The sequence below is a fragment of the Hypanus sabinus genome, chromosome 8 (genome assembly GCF_030144855.1).
Source record: "Hypanus sabinus isolate sHypSab1 chromosome 8, sHypSab1.hap1, whole genome shotgun sequence".
Classification (NCBI taxonomy): domain Eukaryota; kingdom Metazoa; phylum Chordata; class Chondrichthyes; order Myliobatiformes; family Dasyatidae; genus Hypanus; species Hypanus sabinus.
The window spans coordinates 106,015,020-106,029,022 of NC_082713.1; the positions used below are offsets into that span (position 1 = coordinate 106,015,020).

At 40.1% G+C, this 14,003-nt stretch overlaps 1 protein-coding gene across 2 annotated transcripts in view; it reads left to right on the forward strand.

The window, feature by feature from the left end:
• The window catches only part of rxylt1 (ribitol xylosyltransferase 1), a 41,405-nt gene extending 27,787 nt beyond the window's left edge, over positions 1-13,618 (forward strand). The window contains exons 5-6 of one of the 2 annotated variants that reach the window (XM_059977534.1): positions 1,811-1,981; positions 11,287-13,612. In XM_059977534.1, the coding sequence (XP_059833517.1) occupies positions 1,811-1,981; positions 11,287-11,689 (574 nt within the window). In that variant the 3' untranslated portion in view covers positions 11,690-13,612. Of the gene's footprint in view, positions 1-1,810; positions 1,982-11,286 lie in introns of both variants that reach the window. The other variant, XM_059977535.1, reaches the window with a different exon arrangement.
• The last annotated feature ends 385 nt before the right edge of the window (positions 13,619-14,003 follow it).

Sequence of the window (14,003 nt, forward strand, 5' to 3'; positions counted from 1 at the left end):
AGCCTGAACATTATTGTAGAAGTGAGGGGATGCTACCCACGACTGATGTCCAGCAGACTGCTTCCAACAGTATCAGAGGATTTGGAGCAGGTTGCTGTCATCCTTGGTCTTTTGTCAGAGGGTGACCTGGGGAAAGCTCTAGAAGAAGGAAATTATGTAGGTACAAGAATGATTAAGTACATCAAAAATAATTTGCAATGAACATCTTAAGTTACAACAACACTTTTGCAGAAGATTGAATGTGTTGTGTCTGTGAATGAAGTCACTGGGAGGCACTGAAGCTGGTAGATATAGAAGTTTTTATTCAGCACACAAGAAGGCATCACACTAGAGGCACTCTTGGAAGAAAAGGCCTCCTAAACCCAAAGTACATCACATCTTTATACCCTTAAGATCAGTGGTACCGTAATAAAGTCTCAGTAGTTACATTTATATCATTTTCTTCAATACTTCAGGTTGACAATCCTTCATTAGGGTTACATACAATTTTCAAACACCTAAATCTTCATACCAACACTCCAGACACTCTAGAATGAATGCTAATCCCCATTGCTTCATGCATGTGCAGACATCTCAAGTGAAAGGGTGTTTCCTGGTTTGCAATCAACCCAGGCTGCAGCTCCAAGAAGACCATTGTTCAGAGCTGCATTTTTTAATTCAATCTACAATCCACATTCAGATCTGAAGGCCAGTTGCTATTGAGATTAATATTTGCTATATACCCTAACTCCAGAATACACTCCAACAGAATGTATGCTGTCCATGTGGGTCCAGCAAGATTCTGGTCATGGGGTGATAGAGTCATAGAGCAATATAACACGGATAGAGATCTTTCAGTCCAATCATTCCGTGCAGATTAACCCTAAGTCCCACCCCAAGTGCTTCCTAAATATTATTATACCCGTCTCAACAATTTTCTCTGACAGTTTATACCATATACTCACCGTCGTCTCTCAAGCCCCCTTTTAATTTATTTTCTCTCACCTTAAACCTAGGTTCTGTGTTTGTTTATTTTCCAAAGAGGCTCTGATGGTCCCCTTACTTGGTCAGATTTAATAGCTAATAAATGGAGACTTAAGAGACTGCTGGAATCTGGAACATCACACAAAATGTTAAAAGAACTCATTGGGTCTAGCAGCCTCTATGGAGAGAAATGGACAGTCAACATTTTGGCCAATCCAGGTAAAAGGTCTCGACCGGAAAAGTCAGTTGTCCATTTCCCCTCACGGATGCTGAGTTCCTCCAGCGTTTTGTTTGTTGCAGGGAGATGTTAAAACCTGACACTGAAATTCACAGCTTAAGGTTGAAATAAAATGAAAAGTGTATTATTCATCCCCCCCCCCCCCAAAAAAAAATCTGCTGGCAGATATGATTGATCTGTTACTGAAGAATTTTTTTAAAAGCTCTGAGCACTTGTGAGTCTCTCACCCAGAGACCTCTGGGCAACACATACCTCTGACTTCCAGTGTTAATCCTCTCACCTTTTCGACTGCACCTGTATCTATTACTGACTGCAGAGGGAGAGAATTCTGGTAAATTATCAGATTATTAAAATGGATAAAACATCTTTTGAGAAGTTGAAAATACTTGCTTGACTTCTAATTGAAGCTGCAATTTGACCTTTAAAGTGTCAGAATTGATGCTTCATGGTGCAGCCAGCAAGCTAGCTAATTAAGTAGGTTTAATAAATGTTATGGCTTGACCTTTTAAAATAAGCTTAATCTCTGTGTACTGGAGCATTTTCCAAAGAAAATCTATGTCTTTGAGTTCCAAGAAAAATCCAATAATTACACTGTAATTCATATTTCAGCTACAGGAACTTCCCCATTGTGGATCTCAACAATCTTATGTTACATTCTTCAAGGCCGTACTTGTGTAACTTCCTTGGAACTGTCTACAAAGCCTCTTCCAGGGAAACCTTGTTGGATGTACTGAAACAGGAGAGACTTGGTGCCATGTGTCTCATCTCGGTTAGAGAACAGTAGGTCTTTCTTTGTGTATTTTATCCTGATTTTTAACTAGCAGCTAAAGAGCTATTATCCTTTTAGTAATGTTTTCCCAGTTTGTTCTGTGGCTTGTAAGAAATACTATTGTGTGCTGTCAGAATTTCAGGATTTTTGTAAAGCAGTACAATTTTAGAACACTATAGCACAGAAATAGGCCCCTTGGCCCATCTAGTTCATACCAAACTGTTATTCTGCCTAGTCCCATCAACCTGCACCTGGACCATAGCCCTGCACATCCCTCCCATCCTGGTACTTATCCAAACTTCTCTTAGATGTTGACATTGAATTTGCAAAACCCTCTGACTGAAGAAGTTACTCTTCCTGTTTCTATGTATATTTCACCTTTCACCCTTAATGTATAACCTTTAGTTCTGGTCTCACTCTGCTTGCATTTACCATAATAACCTGCATAATTTTGTATACCTGTTATCAAATCTCCCCTCATTCTCCCACGCTCCAGAGAATAAATCCTAACTGGTTCAACCTTATAACTCAGATTCTCAAGTTCTAGCAGCATCATTGAAGATTTTCTCTGCACTCTTTCAACCTTATCGATATCTTTCCTGTAAGTAGGTGACCAGAACTGCACTCAATATTCCAAGTTAGGCCTCACCAACATCTACAGCTCCAACATGACATCCCAATTGTAGGGTCCAGTGTGCATTCACTAATGTTGAGTCAACAATACTTGTCAGGAATTGGCCTTGCTTTGTATCTTGATTTTTGTGGGGGCAGTTAAGGTGTCACTGGCATGGCTGGCAATAACTGCCCATCCCTTTCTGCAGTTGTGAAAGTGGTGATGAGCTGCCTCCCTGAATCTCTGCAGCCTTTCTGGTGAATTTACTCCCATGCTGCTGTTGGAAAGGTTCCAATATGTAAAAGGAAAAATGGCAATGTATTTCCAAGTCAGGATGGTGTATGACCTGGAGGGAAACTTTTACAATTAAGATCAGATTAGCTTTATTTGTCCTATGTCATTTAACATACAGAAAATGCTTCTTTTGTATCAGTGACCAACAGTCTGAGGATTGTGCTGAGGACGGCCTGCAGGTGTCACTATGCTTCAGGACATTGCATGCCCACAACATGTTTGAAATGTAGAAAGAAAAAAAGCTAGAGGAAACCCACACATTAGTGGTGAGAATGTTACAGACAGTGGTGGGAATTAAGCCCTAATTCAGTGAATGCAGGCACAGTTAAGTAATTGCACTAGCCACTACGCTACCGTACTGCACCTTTGGGAGCTGGTGCTGCTCTTGTTCTTGGTTGAGGAGGTTGTGGGTTGAGGAGGTCTGTCAGAGGAGCCAGGTAAATGTTCTGCCCAACAATCTGCGAGAGGGACTCAGTGGGTCAAACAGCATCTGTAGGGAGAAAGGAAGGTTTGTAGATGGTGCACTGTGCAGCTGTTATATGTTAGAAATAGAGGGAATAAATATTTAGGATGATTGATGGGCTGCCATTTAAGCAAGTTGCTTTGATCTGGTACTGTCAAGCTTCTTGAGTGTTGTTGGAGCTAAATCTCCATCACACTTTGGACTAATGTCTTGCAGATTGCGGAAGATTTGTGCTGTCTTTCTATGGGATGATCAGTTTCTGATACTGTGTTGCAGATGATATCTGTATTGTAGGCTGCCTCAGTTGAGTTTCTGGTCAACGGTGACATCCAGGAGGTTGCTGATGTGGACTTGCCTTTGGTAAAGCCATTGATTCAGATTGATTAATTTATCTCATATACATGGAAGCATACAGTGAAATGCATTTTTGCGTTAACATCCAACACAACCTAAGGATGTGCTGGGGACACACATTCCGGCACCAAGGTCGTGTGCCCACGATGCTCGGCATGACGACACAGAACACAACAAGCCCAGTTCATGCCTCCCACCCACACACAGAGTCCTCTGATTAACCCTCGGGCTTCATTCTTCATCATTAAACCCAGGAATCACCAATGATGATGCATGAGGGTCTGAACTCTAGGCCTCAGCTCCAGACTGTCCAATCACAGAGGTCTCAAACACCAGACTCTAATGACAAGGTAAGGATGGCAAGTGTAGGCAGTTAGACTCACTCTGTTGGAGATAGTCATTGCCTGACACTTTAAAGGTGCAAATATTAGTTACTACTTATTGACCCAAACCTAAAAGTTGACTGCTGTTAAAGCTTCAGTGCTACACTGAAGCTACACAAGCGAGAGAAGGAAATAGAGGCCTGTGTTTATGCAGTATCTTTCACATTTTCAGGATATTCCAATTCAGTTCACAGCTTAAGTACTCTTGAAGTCTAGTCCTAGTTGTAATGTGGGAACTACGCAATCATTTGTGCCCAACAGGTTTCACAAGTTGTGATATAATCATGAGTAAGACACATAATCCAAGATAGCTTCAAGAAGCAGTGCCTCAGAAAGGCGGCATCCATTATTAAGGAACCCCAGCATCCAGGGCATTCCCTCTTCCAATTATTAATGTAGAAAGGAGGTACAGAAGCTTGAAGGCATACACTCTGAGATTCAGGAACAACCTCTTCTCTGCCCCCCGCCATTCGATTCCTAAACGGACATTGAACCTATTAACACTACTTCATTTTTTAATACTATTTCTGTTTTTGCACTGTTTTTAATTTACTTAATATACATATATATACTTTAATGGATATACTTCCTTCACTTCTGATATTATCATGTATTGCACTGCAAATTTCAAAACATATGCCAGTGATAATAAACGTGATTCTGATTCTGAACAGCTTTAAGTAACCATACTGAGGACTGAATGTTGGCCAAAACATCCTGGAAAGTTCCCTTTTCTACATAATCTCAGGACCTTTGGTAGATGGAGCATCATCTTGGTGTCTCTTCTAAACCGTAGCGCCTCCAACAAGGTTGGCACTCCATCAATAACATGTTCTGATGCTGGGTGGCAAAATAGGCCAGGAACTGGACAGAGGATAGAATGGCAGCTAGGGATTGGCAGGGTCCATTCAAAGATTTTATAAAATAGGTAAGGTATTCTCATATATTCTTTGTTAATTATAGATATAATCAGGATTTAAGAATAACAGCAATTCTATTACATCAGCTCAAATAACAGGCAGAAAACCTAAAATCTCTTGCTTTTTCAAAATTTTCAGAACACTACTATCACATGAGGTAACTTTAAATGAGGGAGATATGAATGGTTAAAATACATTTTTCTTACATAGCTCATTATTTCCTGCCTTCAGCACCACCTCCTCAAATATCGTTTTCATAGATGTCCCACATCACAGTTGCACTCATTTCTGAGTATTCGTAGGCCATCTGCTGTTTCTTCTCAGTAATCTTTGTTTTCTCCTCACTACTGAGGATGACTCATGACTGAGATGTACCTTTCACTTCCAACAGTACTCTCTCCTCTGCGTAAAGGCCATGCTACCCGAGAAGTCCACAGTATTGCTGATGCTGATACCAGCAACAACGGATCGAAGAGAACTCACTACCACAGATTTTTAATGTGACTAACTGGAGAGGATTTTGCTACAGAAAATTTGAGAAGGCAACCTGCCAAGTGATAAGAGAAAAATAAAGGTTTTATCTCTTCTGACAGATTTCTCTGTTCCCAGAAAATTTTTAGAAGAGAAAACATGCTCATTTCCACTGGCACTAAAAGCTAAGAAGAAATGGGAAGATATCTCAGATGGGATATTAGATTATAAAAGGATGCAGGGTAGATAAAGAAGCAATTTTCTCTAGTCTGGGAATATGCACAGCAAAGGGAAAAAAATACTTAAAACTGGACCTAGGCCATTCAGGGTCACTGATATGAAGGCAGTAATAATGGATGCCAGGAACCTAGAAGAGATGAAAAACAATGTTCTGAAAATATTCAGCACCACAACCAAAAATTTCAAGGTACGTTTATTATCAAAGAATGTACAAATTATACACCTTGAAATTTGTCTGCTTACGGGCAGCCACAAAGCAAGAAATCCAAATAACCCAATTTTTGAAAAGGCCAAAAACCAGTGTGCAGAGAAGAAAAATTATGCAAACAATAGAAGCAAGCCAACAGCTTTCCGAACCAGACTGAGTCCCAGATCCCTCCCGGAGTATGTCCAAGCCTCTGTCACATTTCATCACACCAACGGGGTAAAAACACACAGCAGTCAGATCAGTTCACTGTGGAGAGAGGAATGGATATTTGCGGGAGAGCAAGTGAAATCAGCCCAACACATGGGTTCCATTTTCCTTGGGCCGGTGTTTAAATTATCCAAGCACTGGGTAGTGCCACGCAGCAGCACATCCTTGCAGGCAGCAATCCAACCTCACACCTGGGGTAGCAGGGCGGGCATGGAATCTCTTCCACATTGACTCCTGTCCAAAACACTTGTATCTCCAGCAGTGATACCAACTCCATCTTTGAGGCTGGCTCGAACACATTGAGCCTCACAATACTCCAACATTGCTCATCCTTGAATCAGCCTTCCATCTGCCTGCCTCCTTGCTGTCTGTGGCAATAGTTAACCACAATTTGCTTCAGAAAAGATGTTTTAAGTAATGTTTTTAATCAAATCTGTTGCGTTACGGTCTACACATCTTCGATAGTGCCATCTTAAACCAGAACACAACACCTGTGATAAAGAAGATGGGTAATGTTCAAGGACAACAGCCTATTTTCAGGTTTCCCCAGACTTAACAAAATATTCACGTTCTTTCTCCATAGAACATCTGAGTATTTTCAGCTATTTCTCACTTCATTACTTTCAGGAACACAATCAGTAAGCACTCTGCACAGCAGGTGGCATACATTTAGTATATGCTTTTTCTTCAAAGGCTGTAACTGGTGGTGTCGGTCGAAGTTTTCAGACTGAAAATGGTAGATTTTGTTCAGTGGGCTTGAAAAGAGAGGGAACTGAGTAAGTGGGGGCTGAGTACTGATCCGTCATCATCTGTTTGAACAAGCACCTCTTCAAAGCCTGATGCTGCTGCCAATTTGGTGGAAAACTAGATTGTGACCACCTACACACCTCTGAGGTACTTGTGTGATGCACCATCAATAACTCTCGGAGACGGGAGGTGAACGATAGGCTTTTATTAGCAGCAAAAGGGACCATGACATCTTGGAGACTGAGGGAGGAACAGTGCCTCCAATCGCCTTTATACAGGGGTCTGTGGGAGGAGCCACAGGCGCAGTCAGCGGGGGGGGGGGGGGGGGGGTGCGTCCAGACAGGTATACATAGTTTACCACATTGTGCTTGTTTGCCTCCGCCTTTTCTGATGAATATTTTTGTCCTGCCTCACATCATCGCCAGATTTCTTGCATTTGTAGATGTACATTTGTAGGTAAGTATAGAAATGTGTGAGGCGTCTGCAGATACAAGGTCAAGACTGTAGATGGAAGTCAGTTATTCTCCATTGATGGAAGGAAGAGCAAGCTATTGGAACAGGTTTCCTCCAGGTGCTCCAATTATCTCTCATATTCCAAAGATGTACGGTTAGGGTTAGTGAGTCGTGGGCATGCTGTGTTAGTCACAAACAAGAGAAAATATGCAGAAGCTGGAAATCCAAGCAACGTGCACAAAATGCTTTTTCTGACGAACAGAGCATAAGTGCTCAGCTGAGCAGTTTCCAGATCTACGTCAGCCTCCTGTGTATCAGTGAAACCTAACATAGATTGGAGGACCACTTCGCTGAACACTTGCGCTCTGTCCACCAGAAAGACTGGGATCTCCCAGTGGCCACCCATTTTAATTCTACTTCCCATTCCCATTCTGACATGGCAGTCCAGGGGCGCCTCCTCGGTCGCAATGAGGCCACACTCAGGTTGGAGGAGCAACACCTTGTATTCCGTCTGGGTTGCCTCAACCTGATGGCATGAACATCAATTTCTCGAACCTCTGGTAGTGCCCTTCACCATTCCCCATTCCCATTTCCCCCTCTCACCTTATCTCCTTACCTGCCTCTGGTGGTCCTCCCCCTTTCCTTTCTTAAATGGCCTTCTGTCCTGTCCTATCAGATTCCCCCTTCTCCAGCCTTTTATCTCTTTCACTAATCAAGTTCTTAACTCTTTACTTCACTCCTCCACCCTCACAACCAGCTTGTGCTTCTTCCTCCCCTCCCCCCATCTTCTTACTCTGCCTTCTCAGCTTTTCTTCAGTCCTGATGAAGGGTCTCAGCCCAAAATGTCAATTGCTTACTCTTTTCCATAGGTGTTGCCTGGCCTGCTAAGTTTCTTCAACATTGAGTGTATTGCTTTGATTTCCAGCATTTGCAGATTTTCTTATTTGAGCCCAAGTCTTAAAGCTAATGGCAACTGAAATTTATAAAGCTATTTCTGAAAGTCTGTTAAATTAAGGGCATATTTTGTGAGATCAGTAAATTATTTGTGTAACCTAATTATTTAAGGATGTCTGGCAATTTATTGGAAAATCAAATCACTTTTAGAGCCGCTTTTAAATGATCTTGAGTTATTGATGGTTTTAACAAACTGGGAAAGAAAGCCCTTATTTAACTGGTAATTGAAATTATATACCTACATTCATTTGATGAGTTGCTCACCCCCAGGCTTATAAACCTAAGCTCACGAATTGGACAGTACGAAGAGTTGTGTCATCTGTATGCTCTTGCAATGAAATATTAAAACACAAATGCCATTCAAAGTAGAGCTAACCAGCATTTCTCTCTTGATCATCACCTGGAACAGATTCACTGATGATTTAATTTTTTTTAACTGCTTATTAAAGTGCTGTGTGCAGGATAGGTGTTGATTTTTCCTATGTGTATGTGTGATTGTGGCTCAAAGATACATCTTGACTGTGAAGCCTTGAGGGGTGTCACAATTATATAAAATACAGTACCCTGTTATTTGAATTTTCAGATTTTGGTTATTTCCAAGAGGATAAAAACATTCTTATATAGTTCCGGAGATTGAATTACATGTGGAGTAAATGAGCCGGCATGGTAGCATACATAGTTTTACAGTAGCTGAGACCCATGTTCAATTCCCGCTGCCGTCTGCAAGGAGCTTTGTATGTTCTACCGCCACCGTATGTGTTTCTTTCCAAAGTCCAAAGACCTACCAATTGGTATGTTAATTAGTCATTGTAAATTGTCCTCTTATCAGGTTAGGATTAAATCGCTGAGCTGCATGGCTCAAAGGGCCAGAAAGCTCTATTTCCACATTGTATCTCAATAAATAAAATCAAAATCTTGAAGGCTTTTCAGCAGACCTCAGTCGTTGCATGTTTTGCTCCTGTTTCTACAGTAAGTAGTGATGTTTGGCGGTCCTTGAGTGAAGCTCCTAGTGAGTTGTGCTTTGTAGTACCCATGGCAATCTTTTGCTGTCTGCCAGCTGTTATTTCATTTCTTTCAAATAACTTGTATAAATGCACTCAAGTAGCATTTGCAGCAATTTTAAAAATCCTCTGCACAAATGGACATTTTGTTTTGAGTGTTCCAAAGTCTGCAGGGTAGTACAGCAAGGAAATAGGCCCTTTGGCTTCCACAACTTTGTACACCCATTAACACTAATCCTACATTCTCCCTTTGTTCCTAGATTCTACCACTCATCTGCATACTAGGGGCAATTTATGGTGGCATGTTAATCTACTAACTCACATTTTTGAGATGTGGGAGGAAACCAGAATTCCTGGGAAGAATCCACAGAGTCACAGTAAATTAATTGACTGAAATTCAGAATTTTTATTCATTCATGAGGAGAGGCCATGTTGCAAGACCCCATTTAGTATCCATCTATCAAACTGAATGGACAATAGGCCATTTCCGAAAAAGGTTGAGGGACAAGATATCAGTGGCATTGGAGTTGCATACACAGGAACAGCAGTCAGCTATGTGACCCTTTAAGTCTGTTTCATCATTTATCAAGGTCCTGGCAGATCTCCATCTCAAATTCCTGGAATCCTATAACATTCATAAAATAGAAATGAACAGAAATCTGTCAGACTCTTAAATTAACCCTGTGACTGAGTCTCCACTATCCTCTAGGGTGGAGAATTCCAAAGATTCACTCCCTGGTGTGAAGAAATTTCTCCTCATTTCAGTTCACGCTGTTCTACAGATAAAAACAGCAGATATCCTTCCTTGACGACAATGGTGTTCTAAATAGCTTGTTATAACAACTCAGTTTCATGATTGCTAGTACTGCTGGACCTTTTTGTTTTGGTTACTTGAATTTAAATTCCCCAGTTGCAATAATTTGGGTATAAACATCTTCAGAACAATAAATAGTCCTTTTGATACCAGTCTAAACTTAACCAGTCTGCAAGCATACTCCTCCACATCTAACCTGTGGTATTGAATTGAAGAGTCAGCATTGAAAAAGCGCAGTACATTACACAGTTATATCACACACTCCTGAGGTTTTTGCACTTTGGTAATCTTTTGAGAGCTTTTGTTTCTGTTGTCAATAAAAATTCTTCAATGAATCTCATTGTTTTCTCCTTTTAGTTCTTTGTACAATATTATAAAGCTTTCATCAGTTTTCAAACACTAACCTTGTTACTGGTTCTATTGGAGTTGTTTTTTTAAATTACAGTATTACCACACCTACTCAAATAATCTTGCTTCTAATCAGTACTTGTCTGTGTGATATGTAAAATTATGAATTACCTTGAACCTCTTTTTCATACAATCATTTTGACAAACTGATAAATGCCTTGCAATCTGCTACAAGGAATTGAAGGGATACTTGAAAATAAAATGAAATAAAAGTTGCCAAAAGGTTACCAAATCAAAAAGTTTGCAATGTAAGTTTAAGCTATGTTTGTAACCCTTAACTCCTCAAATTGGTTTGAGCCTTCCCATGCCAAAGGATGCCTGAAAGGCCCCTCTACAAAGCCCTGTTCATGTTCATTTACTTGCTAAAGAATCCCTGAATCCTTACTCCATCTGAAAACGCTACCAACACTGTGGTCTTGCCATTTTCAGAAAAGGCACAATCTTGTACAGATGAATTTTGTTTACAAAAATTTGTGTTGATATTGCCACTAAATGTTTTAACTGTACCTGAGGAGAAAACTGCTTCATGCCTTGTATCAGGCAGAATTATGTTTGGGGTCTGCAGAACAAAATGATGCATGAAGCAGTATTGAAATGTTTTGGATAAAGTGAAGCAAATCCTGGTGATGTTAATGATAAAGGAAGGTGGCTGAAGTTCTATTTTTTTTAAAGTACATTGTTACAAGATTTAGTTTGAGCAAAATGTGAATTCTTCATTACATCTGTAGAAATTTGTAAGAGTCTTGGACATACAAAATCTGATTTTAGTTTTAATTCATTGCATAGGTGGCAACCACAAGAAACAAGTGACAGTTTAAAAAAGTATCAAGATGCCTTGCTACAGAGTGACCTTACATTGTGCCCGGTGGGAATCAACACTGAATGCTACAGAATTTATGAGGCCTGTGCTTGTGGCTCTGTTCCAGTTGTTGAAGATGTTATGACACCAGGGCAATGTGGCAACTCGTCAGCACTTCAGAATGCCCCGCTCCGCCTCCTCAAGTCAATGGGTGCACCTTTTATTTTTGTGAAAGACTGGAGAGAGCTACCAGCTATTTTAGAGAAAGAGAAGGCAATGACTCTTCAGGAAAAGAATCAGAGACGGAGAACTATCATCGAGTGGTTTAAGCAATTCAGGACTCAGTTAAGAAAAAAATTCATTGATATCCTTGAAAACAGGTTCTTTTGACAGTTCACTTCTCCAACACAAGGTAGTTCAAAGCATGTTCACTGTTGTAAGCTTCATGTGCAATCATTATTGAGAATGCTAATATGTTTTTGAAGTATATTTATTAAAAAAAATGTGCCTGAAATTAAGAGAATTGCTATTCTTTGTGAGCAGTGTTTCACTGCTCTTATTTGAATGCTGGTTCCAGTGCTCCTAATTTTTTTTTACAGCTGCATGGACCAACCAGTGCTCTAAGCAGAAAATGTTTACATGGTCTGAAAAATGCATGATACTTTAAATGTTCTTTTGTAATATGCACATCAAGCAATTGGTGCCACATTAACGTAGCAGTTAGTGCAATGCTATTACAGCTCAGCATATCAGTGTTTGCAGTTCAGTTCCAGAGCCGTCCTCACCGTGAAATGTGTGGGTTTTTCTGAGGTGCTTCGGTTTCCTCTCACAGTCCAAAGATATACCAGGTAGTTTGATTGGTCATTGTAATTTGTCTTGTAATTAAGTTAGGGTTAATCAGGTTTGTCAGGGATTGCTGGGGCAGCGTAACTCAAAAGACCAGAAAGGCCTACTCTGCGCTGTATTACTAAAATAAAACAAACACAAACCATAACTCACAGCACAAGTAATTGATGTCACGCAGTCAAAACAACCAACAGGAACAATGGTAAAAGTAAAATGGTTTGACTAGATGGCATCAGAGGTTTATTAGCAATGCGCTACTGATGTCCATTCTGTGTTTATTGTTACAATTTGTAACAGTGTTGCAACTTGAAACAACAATGTAAATACATTGAAGCTCTGTTTCAAAGTAAAGGCTGTGGTACGTTTAGTATTCAGAAAATTTATGGATTATATTCATTAACACAATTACAGGGTATTTCACAGTTGTATTAACGTAGATTTCAAAATTATATTAACATACATAAAAGAAAATTCCAGCTGTGCCTCACAACAAAGGCAAAGTACATGGGAGCATTTCAGTTATTGTGCGGCTGCAAACTCGCACAGCTTAGACGGAACAGTGCCTGTTTTGAGAACCTGTATCCAAAGGTTGATGCAAAAAGCTCACCCCTACTGCCTTTCTCCATTAAGGAATTGATCATTTGGTTACTTCCAGCTTCAAGTTTATTAGGGTTTTAATATGGTGAGATAAGTGTGGATTGTAAATTGGTCCACACAATAAAAGCATAACAGAGAGCTTAAACTAACTGCAGTTACCTTTTACTTCCTTGATCTTACACACCATCATTTAGCAATGAAAATTCTCTTCGCTGATTCGTACCCCTAAAGGAGAAGTAACCACATGAACATATTTGAATTAAGGTTGCTGGCTTGAAATACCAACTGGAATAATTTTTGGTGCCCTGCTTCATTACTGAGATGAAGCTAATAGCATCTATTCCCATGAACTGTTAGTACATTACAGTCTCTTATTTTACTCTGAACCTGCTTCTCAAGTGGTTACCAATATCCCTGGTGAGTGGTTGGAGAAACAACAGCAGTAGTGGTAGAATGGGGGACTTCATCTCACCTTAAACCTGTGTCCTCTGGTCAGTGCAAATAAAAAGGAGAGGGGAAACATTTAAAAAGAAGCCTGACTTCCCATTTCCTTTTCAAAATTGATGAAGAGTCTCAGCCTAAGACGTTGACTGTTTATTCATTTCCATAGATGCTGTCTGACTTGCTGAGTTCCTCCAGCATTTTGTGTGTGTTGCTCAAGATTTCTAACATCTGTAGAATCTTTTGTTTAAGAAGGGGAGGGTGATTGGTATATGCAACAAGCTGTAAAAGTGGATACAGCTACTTTTAAACAAAAACACATAGGAAAGGTAGAGGCAAATGCGTTTAAGAGATTTAACAGATTCAAGAATGTTTACTGTGATTTTTCAGTATACAAGTGTAAAGGAGAACAAAATGATTGTTACTTCAGATCCAATGCACCTTAAAAACACACTAAGCTTAAAAATACAATAAAAATGAAAAAAAAACACAATAGCATGATTGAAGTCTCCTGCAATTTTGAAAAGATCCTCTGGATGCTTGTTTTGTAGAGAGCTGATGATACTGTAAAGCTCTCTCTGGTGTTGGGAGCAGATAATGCTATAGTAGCAGGCAATGTGGCCGGTATTCAACAAAATGATGTTCAGTTGCCACAGATGGCAATTTAAATAGCACTAGCTCAGGTAGACAACTTAGTCGGTACATAGAAATTGGGATGATGGGCCTGTTTCCACACATGACTGCCTCTGTGAGGAGACTTTTAGCAAATAACAGTACATGATTCTGTGATTATCAAATAGCTTTTTGCAGATAGCTTGCT